We start from the raw sequence: 12,385 nt of genomic DNA, 5'->3' as shown, positions 1-12,385 counted from the left end.
AGACAGTTCTTGCTGGGGTGGGTGTCCTGGCCAGAGCCCATGGTGGCCCTTCTCTCTGTGGGTCCCACGGGCCGGGAACCCATGCCTGCATGTGGTGCATGCTTGCAGCTCTTACAGGATCATGCTTCCTTTCTCTAATTAAATTATTTGTTTTTATTTTCCATGCCACAAGGATGAAGTAAGTTCCTATTTTATGGCTAACTTACTGAATTCCAAACCTCTTGCAGTGTGTGTTCAGCCCAGGTGGGTCTGTGTGTGGCGTCTGCAGCCTGCTTCTGACAGCGTGTGCTGGTTAAAGAACCGTGGCCACAGTGTAGCCCAGGCTGTTTTGTTGTCCAAGTTAATAGCGGACCCTTCCCTTCAGAGTTGGCCTGGTGTTGATCACATCGGCCCTTGGAAGCCACCCCGTCAGGACGGATTTATATTTCAAAAGGTCCTGTTTGCAGGGCAGAGATAGAGACACAGACGTAGAGAACAAACATATGGACACCAATGGGGGAAAGTGGGGGGCGGGTGGGGGTGGTGGTGGTGGAATGAATTGGGAGATTGGGATTGACATATATACACTAATATGTATAAAATGGATGACTAATAAGAACCTGCTGTGTAAAAAATAAATAAAATTCAAAAAAAAATTTTTTTAAAGGTCACTATGGGGATTCTGAGTTCCAGTTGAGTTCTCAGTCAGCTTATTGCAGTTAAGAAAATAATTAACAAATAAATGGGTGACCTGGGCTTCCCTGGTGGCGCAGTGGTTAAGAATCCGCCTGCCAATGCAGGAAGACACGGGTTCGAGCCCTGGTCCCGGAAGATCCCACATGCCGCGGAGTAACTAAGCCCGTGCACCACAACTATTGAGCCCGCGTGCCACAACTAGTGAAGCCTGCACGCCTAGAGCCCGTGCTCTGCAATAAGAGAAGCCACGGCAATGAGAAGCCCCCACGCAAGGAAGAGTAGCCTCCGCTCACCACAGCTAGAGGAAGCCTGTGCACAGCAACAAAGACCCAACACAGCCAAAAATAAATAAATAAAATGAATTTTAATAAATAGGTGACCTAAGTTTGGGGTTGAGGGCCCAGGTCTGCCACCAGCTCTGCGTGGGCAAGTCACTTTTCTTTCTGGGCATTGGTTTCCTCATCTGACAAATTGGCAGGTTAGACTTGAACGTTCCTAAGGTGGCTTCTAGCCTTGAAATTCCATAACTACATATGAGCAAAGCTCATGACTCAAAGCAAAGCTCAAAGTCATCCCAAATACTAATTCAGATAAAGTTGTTTGATGATGGGTGGAAATGGGGCAGGGGGAAGAGTTCATTAAATGTGTGTACACACGTGCTTTTCTCCCAGTGTTTTCAGTGCAGTTGATAAAAGCCTGTTCACATGCTGGAAAAATAGTGAACCTCTGGGGACATAAACACTGCTTTGCTTTGTTAGCTAGGCCCCAGCATGCTGCTCAGATGGGGGAGGACGTTCCTGGGCCAGGGAGGGCACTGCTTCTTGGAGACTTGAGTGGCCAGGTTGCCCCTGCAGTGATGCGGGAGCTCCCCTGGGCCCCTGATTTTGTTTGCACCCAGGGCCCATTTCGCACACTGCAGGCTTGCTCAGGCCCCCACGCCCAGCTCTCTTGCCCTGCTGACAGTTCAGAGCACGGACGGGAAAGTCTTCAGCACTGAATGCCAAGCCCCTCGGAGGGTGGGCTCTGTCTCCTTTGGAAGCGTGAGGAAAGCTGGCGAGGCCTCTGGCTGCTGCTGTGGGCCTGAGGGTCCGGAGGCTGAGTGCCACAAGGACAGGGGTAGGACAGGGAGGCTCCCTGGGACTGGAATGCAGGATCCCTGAGTGTCGGCTCCAGTCTTGTTATCATCCATCCATCCCTGCAGGCTGGGCCTGGCGCTGACCTCCAGGCCCCCTGAGGAGTCCACACTTCGCACAGTGAGGAGGGGTCAGTGGTGGGTGTCATGAGCCCGGGGTCTGCTGGGAAACAAGGGAGAGCAGAGGCAGCAAGGCTGGACGTCACTAACTGTTGGGGGCAGGCCACTGGCTCGCTGGCCGGTGTTTTAGACTGATGTGGGCTCAAACAAATGAACTTCCTGGTTTCTCTCCCTCGGTGCCCGTTGCTCAGGAGTGGTCTGCAGACCTGAATCGAACTCTCAGCCGGAGAGAGAAGAAGAAGACTGCTGATGGTGTGACCCTGACGGGCATCAACCAGACCGGCGACCAGACTCTACAGAGCAAGCCCAGCAGGTGGGCACTGGGGCAGCCTCAGTCCCTGGGAAGTTCCCCCTGCTCCTCTGCACGGGCTGGGACGCCCCCACCTGGGACACCGGCAGACTCCCCGATGGGGCCTCGCAGGGAACCCCGGGGCCATCTTTCCAGATACTCCCTGGCTGCCCGCACTGGGCAGTGGCTCGAGGTCATCTCTGGAGAGAATCATCCGTCCACCTGGTGCCAGTGCTGCGGAAAGATCCAGAGGGGGAGCCTTTGCCACAAACGTGCTTTGGGCCCCAAATGAGGGGAAGAACTGATGTTAGGTGCTGGTCATTATGTGTCCCCAGTGGTGCACACGGGCAGGTGGAGGTCACTGTCGGTGGGGTCCTTCAGGTGGGTTCAGGTGCCCTGGCCAGGTTTGTACTTACTTCCCCGTGCTGTATGCTGGTGCCTGATTCGGGTGTGGGGCATTGTCAAGTGCCCCCTTTTTCAAATTACCTCTTTGCTGAGAGCACTGGTTATTTCTGACCTCATTGTTTGCTAAAACTGAGTTTGGATCAAAGAGGTGGCACTGAGGTCCTTTAGAACCTCCTGGAAAGCGTTTGCCAGATGAGTCCACAGAGTTCCCAGCAGATAAATTTTGCTGTCCTCTGCAGAGCTGAGGCTGCCCTGCAGGCCCCGGGCCCAGAGGCCTCCACGGCATGCTGGGTGATAACACACCTCAGGCTCGTGGCTTCCTAGGAAGGGTCAGCGCAGGTTCCGCAGGCCTTGCTGTAGCCCTGGGCACTGAAGCCCCCGCCCAGGCTCCCTGGGCTGACATGGCCACTTGTCATTCAGCTGCTGTGCCACCGTCTGGGCAGATGGGCCTGATTAAGTGACTGCAGCAGTGAGCACCACGCCAGGGGTCAGGCCAGCACCTGTGTGACTAGGGGCAGGGTGGGGCAGCCTAGGCTGGCCAGGGCTGCTGCACAAATAAAGCTGCCCAGCACCAACCCCCTCTCAGGTCAGCGGAAGAAAGGTGCCGAGGAGGGAGGAGGGCCTGGTGGTCTCAAGACATGTGGCCCGGTTGTAGGCAGCAGGCACGCGTAGGCCCAGTGCCTCTTGCCTGGCCTGAAACCAGTGAGGCGGTTGCCGGCCACTTGGGGTCACTCTGGTGGCATTTGAAGCATCTCCTTGCCTACCCTCCCCCGCTCTGACTGAGCCATCCCCCCAGCACTTTGTGGGCCCGCTCCGCTCTGTGCGCCCTGGCTTGGGAGGTGGTGCTGGCCTGGGGAGCCCTGCCCTGCAGCTCAGTGGTGCGGTCCCTCAGCTCAGAGTTCTACAGTGGGGTGCCTGGGCTCTCGGGGGCCTGTCTGATCTCTACCGTCTTGTTCTACGCTCAGTACCTGTAGTCACTGCATTTCATCGCCTGGCTGTCAGCACTCAGGCCAGGCTGGGGTCAAATTTCTCTCTGGTCCCCTCTGGGCCTGACACACAGTAGGCAGTTGATACAGTCATGCAGATGGATTTTCCCTCTCTGGAGCACAAAAGGGGTCCTTTCTTCCCAGCAAGGGCTATCTAGCAGGCTTTGGTTCCGATTTTGGAAGTTGCAGACCCAGAAGAACCAGGGCGGAGGCTGTTGGACCCTTTTGTAGTCAGAAGGAGAGGGTACGCTGCGCTGTGGGGTCTGGAGAGCTCCAGGAGCCTCCCTCCTGCTCTCAGCAGGGCTCTGAGCCTCCCCGGATGTCACCCTCCCCAGGCTGAGCCCCACAGGCTGTCGGCTCCTAGCTCTCAGCAGAGAGCCAGGTGGGGCGGACTAGGGAGAGAACCCCTGAGCCCAGAAGCACTTCGCTCCAGCGACAGCCTGTGCTCACCCCAGGGCTCCTGTTCAGGAGAGACTGTGTTCAGACACAAGGAGGGCAAAGGGAAACCTTGTTCTCTCTTAGACACTTAAAGCGCATTTAACAGCCAAAGCGTTGCCAAGTGTTTTGCTAAAACAGGCTTTCTGCGCAAACAACGTATTCCTCCTATTTGACGGGGAGCTGATTTGTCCCTTCAAACCCTGGCCCTGTGATCCTGCAGCTGGGAGCACCCGGGACCGTGGGGGCCGCCGAGTTGGGGTCCCCTGAAAGCTCTCTCTCTCCCCGTAGTGACCTTAGTGTCCCGAGCAACCCCGCACGGTCAGCGCAGTCACTGTCCAGCTACAACCCCTTCGAGGACGAGGACGACACGGGGAGCACCGTCAGTGAGAAGGAGGACATTAAGGCCAAAAAGTTGGTGAACAAACGTTTCCCTCTGGTTTCCACCTCGCTCCCTTTGTCTCTCCTCTCTGTCCAGGGTCTCACCCCCTCGGCACTCAAAGCAATGCGTGAGGCCTGCAGGAGGTGGCCCGGCTGCCAGCTGGTGGACGGTCTCTGGCTTCTCGATCTCTTAGGGAGGGAGGCACCAGTTAACAAGCTGTGGTTGCTTTTTCTCTGCCCTCTGTTAACCCATGTCAAGGTCCCGGCACATCAGCACAGGAAGATGGGCGTGTCGGGCGGCCCCGCAGGGAGCCTGCCCATGCAGGGCTGCTGAGGGGGCCGTGATCCTGCAGAAGGGGTCCCCGCCCAGCCCCAGGGCTCCCTCGGCCACCCGGGCGGGGACCAAGGTTCCAGGCAGGGCCTCAGGCCTCTGCCAACCCTGTGCTCAGGGCCCCTGGGTCAACCCTCTCTTGCAGTGTGAGCAGCTGCGAGAAGACCCAGAGCTACCCCACGGACTGGTCAGACGATGAGTCCAACAACCCCTTCTCCTCCACGGACGCCAACGGGGACTCAAATCCATTTGACGAGGACACGCCCTCGGGGACGGAAGTGCGCGTCCGCGCCCTTTACGACTACGAAGGGCAGGAGCACGACGAGCTGAGCTTCAAGGCTGGTAGGTGGACTTCGCGGCTGGCATCTGGGGCGAGTGCTTCCAGCCTGCTGGGGGAGGTGGTTGTTTTTTAAGTCTGCTAAAATTCCTGCTAGTTTCATTTGTGTGTTCGCCAATCCACCCCCCCATCTTAAAAGTAGCAGATGGGGCTTCCCTGGTGGCACAGAGGATAAGAATCCGCCTGCCAGTGCAGGGGACACGGGTTCAAGCCCTGGTCCAGGAAGTTCCCACATGCTGCGGAGCAGCGAAGCCTGTGCACCACAAGTACTGAGCCTGCGCTCTAGAGCCCGCGTGCCACAGCTACGGAAGCCCACTTGCCCAGAGCCCGTGCTCTGCAACAAGAGAAGCCACCGCAATGAGAAGCCCACGCACCGCAATGAAGAGTAGCCCCCGCTCTCTGCAACTAGAGAAAGCACGCACGCAGCAAGGAAGACCCAACGCAGCCAAAAATAAATAAATAATTAAAATATATTAAAAAAAAAAAAAGTAGTGGATGCTCAACACCAAAGCATAGAAGACAACGAGGTGCCCATGTGCCTTTGCCCAAGATGCTGCCCCAGCAGGGCTAAGGCCTGTGCACAGGAGATGCTGATCGCCAGGCCCCCTGGAAGCAGCTGCTCTACAGGTCCCCAAGGGAAGCCTTTCTCCAGAGGCACACAGCTGGCAGAGAAGCCCAGACCCCAGAGTAGCAGGCAGCGTGTCCGTGGGCCCACAGAGCCTCATCTCGGGGCAGTGCCTTTCACGCTCTTCCTGCAGCCATGCTGTGTGCACACCTACCACCAACACACCTTTGCTGCCAGTAGCTGAAACCCTGGTTTTATAGAACAGTCTGGATCCTGATTGTATGAGCTCTGTGTGTGGAGATTTTCTATCCTATCCTTTTTTTTTTCTTTTTAATGCTGGTTGCAGTTCGCCAAATGGATTGCAACCCTCCATTTGAAGAGCACTATCTTAGAGCCTGTCCAGAGACGCTTGATTGGCCTGGCGCCAAGTGGGCCCAAAGGGAGCCAAGTTCCTTCCTTCTGCCTTGCCCCTCCTCACAGCCAGCCCAGATTCAGCATCCATCCCTCCAGGGCAGGGGCTGTGCCGGGCCCTGACTCAACCAGCACAGGCTGAAGTGTGCCCTTCGTGCTGCATCTCTGGGACACACCCTCACTTCTGACCCCACCCCACCCGGCTGGGGCTGTGTCCAGAAGCCCTCCTCTTCGCACTTAGCAGGCCAGCCAGCTCTCCCCAGACACTCGACCCCAGGGTTGGTGGTCATTGGGTGCCTCTGGCTGGTTGTAGAAAGTTCTTTTCCTTTTTTTTTTTTTTTTTTAAATTTATTTATTTATTTTTGGCTGCACTGGGTCTTCGTCGCTGTGTGCAGGCTTTCTCTAGTTTTGGCGAGCGGGGGCTACTCTTCATTTTGGTGCACAGGCTTCTCATTGCAGTGGTTTCTCTTGTTGCGGAGCATGGGCTCTAGGCACGTGGGCTTCAGTAGTTGTGGCACACGGGCTCAGTAGTTGTGGCTCGTGGGCTTAGTTGCTCCACGGCATGTGGGATCTTCCCAGACCAGGGCTCGAACCCGTGTCCCCTACATTGTCAGGCGGATTCTTAACCACTGCGCCACCAGGGAAGCCCGGGATGTAGAAAGTTCTTATGTGTCTTTAAACACCTTTGTTGAGTTTTCTTTTCTTTTCTTTTCTTTTTCGGCGAGGGGGTGGGGGTCGCGCCTTGAAGCTTGCAGGATCTTAGTTCCCTGATCAAGGATCGAACCCACACCCCCTGTAGTGGAAGGGTAGAGTCCCAACCCCTGGACCGCCAGGGAATTACCTCGAGTTTTCTGACATCTTTGGTTGGGGTTGTTTCCCCCCTGCTTTGTTTGTTGATTGATTGATTTTTAATTTCTCATTCTTTCTAAATCTTTTTTTTTTCTCATTTGGCCCTGCTGTACAGTTTGCGAGATCTTAGTTCCCTGACCAGGGATTGAACCCAGTCCCCGGCACTGAAAGTACCAAGTCCTAACCACTGGACCACCAGGGAATTCCCTCTAAATTTTACCTGTTGGGTTAGTCAGCAGTTTTATAGATTTAAAATGTTTCCTTCTGTTCCCAGTGAAGTACCAAAAGCAAACTGAAATGAATGTTTCTAGTCACCATTTTACATTTTCACAACTTGGAAGGTTCCTATTAGTTTCGTCTGTTTTCTGTGTTATTTTTCTTTTCCCCGACGTGACATTAGTTCCCGGCCCATACCGCTTCCTCTGTCTTCGGCTTGCTCTGGCCGCTCTCCACTTCTCTGGGCCTTGGGAGCCTGCGGAGTCTTCACTTGGTGCACTTTTCACCACGTGACAGCACCATAGAGCTGGTGCCCCGTCGGCTCCGGGCAGCCTCGCTCATCAGGGCCTGATGGGAGAAACACCAGTCGTCAGTGTGGCCCTGCCAGGGGCCCACGGGGGCACCTGGGGGTGAGCGAAGATGAGGTTTACCGCTCAGCACGCCACGCCTCGGCCCCCTGCATTCGCTCCTGATGTTGCCAAGCCAGACTTGCACGAGCGCGGGTGCTGACAGAAGCAGGTCGGCTGCACAGCAGCGGGCAGAAGAACCATCTCGCTCATGGGAATAAGGGCAGCCCCCGTTTACCGGGTGCTCGCTACGTGGACCCAGGGCCCTTTTGTGTTTTAACACTTAATCCTCACAGCGCCCACCCCTCACCCCTTCCCCCGGTCCACAGATGAAGAAACTAGGTCCCAGGGGCGGGGCCTTCGCCAGGTCTCCCAGCAGCCCAGGTATTGGCCCCCACAGGCATCTGGATCAGTATCGCTACCACACAAAATAAGGAGTCAGGGAAGTGTTGCTAAACAAGGTGTAATTGCCTGAGGGAAAAAAAAAGCAACTGAGCCTGAAAAATGGACCAAAATGCCAACAAGAAATACAAAGCTGCAAACTGAACAGTAAGGACAGGCCTCAGCTGGCCTGCCTTCTGCCCGTTCCCACAGCCTTCTCTGCAGGGTGGTCACCAGCCAGAGCTCCTTCCTGTCCCCTGGTCTGGGCTGCTCTGTCTGTCCTGAACAGGAAAATGCCAGGCCTGGACCTCCTTCCACCTCAGCCCTGACCACACCTTTGGTCCTTGTCCCCTGGCCTGTCTCCTTGAGGGACCATGGCTCCATCTGTCTCTCTCTCATGTCTGTATCTCCTTCACCACCCACGGCCTTGGCGTGATGTAGAGGTTCCTTCATGCTTGAACAAACAAAAGATAAATCAAACTGCACTAATACAGAGCCATGGGGAGATTCCAGAACTGTGCCAACACTCTCAGTGTTGGGAGGGGTTGATTTCCTTAAGTCAGAGGACAAATGTTCTGAGCTAGGTGCTGGGGATAGAATAATGGGGTCCCCAACCCTCCCACAGCCTGTAGTCTAGACACACATTAAATGAAGGCACTAAGACCATGGCAACAAGTGCTGGAGGAGATACAAGAAGATCAGGCGGGCCAGGGCCCAGGGGAAGGAAGGATGGCAGTACAGGGCTGTGAGGGAGGTGGCACAGACCCTGCGAAAGGATTCCTCTGACCTGGCCGGGGACAGTCAGGGAGGCAAAGTCCTGCAGCGTTTAATTCTGCAGTCTCTGTGGGAGCCCTGCTGGCAGCTGAGAACGGCTTGCTTTAGGGTCACTGTGTGAAAGACTGAGGTCTTTAGATCTCTCAGAGGCCCCCATGGCTAAACACGAAACCTCAGATGCAACTTGACAGAGAAAGAGCCAGGCCCTCGGGCCACGTTGCTCCCAGGAGAATGCCTGCCCCTCCCACCCAAGTTAGGGACCCTCTGTGGGCCCAGGGTGGGGGCTAAAACATGAGGGTGACTCTCTGACCCTGTGGTCACCAAGAACACTTCCTTTTTGTCTTGCAGGGGATGAGCTGACCAAGATAGAGGATGAGGATGAGCAGGGCTGGTGCAAGGGACGCTTGGACAACGGACAGGTTGGCCTGTACCCAGCGAATTACGTCGAGGAGATCCAGTGACGGGCTGGTGGGCTGGCTGGTGGAGGGGTGGAGGTGGAGGTCCCAGGAGCTCTGTTAGCCATTGGCCCCGGGCTCTGGTGCCTCCAGCCAGCTGTGTGGGCATCCACTCCTTTTCCTGCAAAAGATGATGGTTCCATTGCTCTTGGCTTCATGGTGTCTCTTGAAGGCAGACAAGCTGATCATTTTACCTGGGACTCGGCACCCTTTCCACAGTGCAAACGGAGAGACCTGAGCACAGGAAGATGCAGTACAACAGAAATCGCCGGGACCCTCCCCCGCCCCCGCCCCCGCTCGCTGTGTGTTGGCTTATCATGGATCTGTACGTTCTTGACCTTGTCTTTCCTCCTCTCCTCCAAGTCCATGGTAATGGTGGGTTCCACCGATTCTGGTTCCACTGATTACTTTCTCTGATGAGTCCCATCACCTGCAACTTAGATGAACAAACTTACATGCCATTTTCTGAGGGAGGACTTTGAGGTTTTTAATTTAAAAGCTGTGTACAGTTACTTTTTTATATACATGTTCTTCCATTCATTTATACTTAAATTATGGCATAGATGGATGTACACCAGTCTTAAGGAAATATCTCTATTTCCATGTCGTACTGTTAATCAACCATGCCACTGCCTGGGGCAAGCTGCGAGAGCCGGTAGCTCATTTGGACAGACAACGCTTAAGACAAGAGATTGCAGGAGAAAGATGGGAACATGTGGTTGGATTCCTGTTGTGCATGCCGTCCACATTTGGGGCATCCCAATGTGAGTTTCGCAAATAACCTTACGTAGTACTCTCTAAAGTCACCATATTTAAAAACTATTTCCACTCTGTGCTTAAAACTTCACTCATGCAAATTAACAATTTTATCAGTGATTTGAAAGGTTAAAAAATAAGACTAACTTTTCAAGTGAATGCATCTATAGTTAAGATGCTTTATATTAGACTGTCATGTCTTGGTGTATATCTGTATATATTATTTGATATTCAGAGAATCTAAAGAGCTCGTCTACTGTGTTAATGAGATTTAACAGCTTTTGACAGTGGGTTTAATTTGTAAACTGCTTGAAGACCGTGGCATTTGGGCACAGGCCTGGCTGGTCAGCTGAGACCCTCCGGGCTCAGGCCCTGGGCCTCTCTGACGTGGAGCCTGCTGTAGGGAAGTCTGTCCTCACTGGCTAGCTGTGGGTCCAACTTCTAACTAGCCTTAGTCCTTTCTGTAGCAGAACACTGTACAAACCTCCCGTGTCTTTCCAGCAGTTGCAGATTTCACTGTCATCTGTATTCCTCGTGAGCAAACAAAAGCTGGGTCTCACCTCCCTAGCACAAGGGTCTCTTCTCATCATCCTTAGTCATCGGGGAGCAGGCGTGCTGGGGCAGGAAGCTACACTGTAATCATGGGGCAGGGGAGGGAGGGATAACCTTTATTTTGTGTAACTCAAGACATTGGAGAAATGGCTGCTGCCATCACAAGCTATGCATTTTATTCAGTGTTTCCAGTGAGCTTGATGTCTTGCTTGGAAAATGGATGTGTGTCCGTCCGTCATGAACACTTACCAGCGGAAATCCTCATTCCTCTGCTACAGATGTACCAAAAATTGTCATGTCTTTTCAGTTTAGGTGTTTCTTTAAACGCATAGTATTTTAGAAAAAAAATCAATAAACAGTTGATCTCGTGAGTATGACAGTCTCTGTGCTGTGCGTGTGCCTCACGCTCTCATCAGCTGGTGGACGTGTCTTCACTGGCATTTATGCACCAGCTCTGGAGCCAGGCAAGACCCCAGGTACAGACCACGGCCCAGGGGGCCGTGTCCCTGTCCCACTGCCCCTGCCAAGCTAGAGGTTGGGGAGTTGAGGCACCAGAGCCCCTTGCAGTTCTTTTCTCCCCCAAACCTGCCGCTGTGTGGCCTAGGCTCCCCCAGTGTGGGCAGCAGGCTGGCGCCTCCCTACCCACTCCCCAAGGCCCAAGTAGCAGGACCAGACCAGAGACCACTCATCACCCGAGCTTCCTTGAACGTATTTCCTGAGCACCCGCTGTGCACTGAGCCCTCTCTACTTACATTATCTGCAAAGAACTTGCCCGTCTCCAGACACGCTGTGAGTGAGATGAGTCTCCCCGTTCCCATTTTACAGAGAAAGAAGCAGAGGCTCCAAGAGCCAGACTCGCCCAAGGAGTCCCCGCTGGTCTGTGGCACCAAGTAAAATACCTGAAGAGCCCTCCACCCTCACCCTCGGGGGTGACCTGAGTCGAAAGGAGGCCGGGGCAGAGCAGGAAAGGAGAGATGTGAGGGCTGCCGGACTCACTAACGTCGGTCAGGCTGCCAGAGAAGCGCCCCACGTGGGCCCCAGGCCCTCACAGGGGGACAGGGGGAGCAAGGGGGGAGCTGCCACGGCAGTGTTAAACTTTGCCCAGCTCATTAAGGGCCAAGGAGGAGGCTCTGTCATCTGCCACCTGGTCTCCGCTTCTGAGGAGGAGTTGGAGCCCATCGCGGCTGCCCGCTGCCCCGGGCAGTCACCAGCTTCTGCCGCGCCAGCCCCAGGCTCCTCCGAGACACAAGCTGGGCCAGGGCAGAAGGGAGGGGTCGGAGCGGGTACCTAGGCCCGTCTCCTGAGCTGGGCCTGCTGGGCCAGCGAGTCCTGGGCTTTTGGTGAGCTCATGTACTGTGATGCCACAGTACAGTGGGGGAGGCCGGAGTCACCCCACTTTGCAGAAAACACAGAAGGTCTGGAAACTCAAGTCCAGTGACTTGCCCAAGGTCCTGTGACAGAACCGTGATTCAAACCCACATCTGCAGGATTCTCGAGGGCAAGCCCGTCCTCACTTCTGCCACTGGCGGATAAAGAACAAGGTGGGGGGCTTCCCTGGTGGCGCAGTGGTTGAGAGTCCGCCTGCCGATTCAGGGGACGCGGGTTCGTGTCCCGGTCCGGGAAGATCCCATGTGCCGCGGAGCGGCTGGGCCCGTGAGCCGTGGCCGCTGCGCCTGCGCGTCCGGAGCCTGTGCTCCGCAACGGGGGAGGCCACGACAGTGAGAGGCCCGCGTACCGAAAAAAAAAAAAAAAAAAAAAAGAGCAAGGTGGGTAAGCAGGAGGAACCCTCAAAAGTCAGGCTGAAACAACTGCTGCTCGGCAAGGCCCTTTTCTCAGCTTCCTGTATCCTCAGAGCTCCTGCAAGGAAGCCTGAAGGGCCTGCACTGCCCACCTGCCCTCTCCTGTCCTGGCCCTCAGGGCGAGCCTGGAAACCTTAACTCGCGCCTGGGCCTCATCTCAGGCGAGAGTGATAGCTGCCCCCCCGGGTG

The 12,385-nt window shown here is 55.1% G+C and overlaps 1 protein-coding gene across 4 annotated transcripts in view; it reads left to right on the top strand.

The window, feature by feature from the left end:
* The window catches only part of PACSIN2 (protein kinase C and casein kinase substrate in neurons 2), a 129,638-nt gene extending 118,867 nt beyond the window's left edge, over positions 1-10,771 (top strand). For 3 of the 4 annotated variants that reach the window (XM_059080919.2, XM_059080920.2, XM_067010344.1), the window contains 4 exons: positions 2,119-2,240; positions 4,334-4,456; positions 4,900-5,096; positions 8,983-10,771. In XM_059080919.2, the coding sequence (XP_058936902.1) occupies positions 2,119-2,240; positions 4,334-4,456; positions 4,900-5,096; positions 8,983-9,095 (555 nt within the window). In that variant the 3' untranslated portion in view covers positions 9,096-10,771. The remainder of the gene's footprint in view (positions 1-2,118; positions 2,241-4,333; positions 4,457-4,899; positions 5,097-8,982) is intronic. The other variant, XM_059080921.2, reaches the window with a different exon arrangement.
* Positions 10,772-12,385: the final 1,614 nt, after the last annotated feature.

Source organism: Kogia breviceps, chromosome 12 (genome assembly GCF_026419965.1).
Source record: "Kogia breviceps isolate mKogBre1 chromosome 12, mKogBre1 haplotype 1, whole genome shotgun sequence".
Taxonomy (NCBI): domain Eukaryota; kingdom Metazoa; phylum Chordata; class Mammalia; order Artiodactyla; family Physeteridae; genus Kogia; species Kogia breviceps.
The sequence above is the reverse complement of the archived record's forward strand: the minus strand, read 5'-3'. Positions and strand labels throughout refer to the sequence as shown.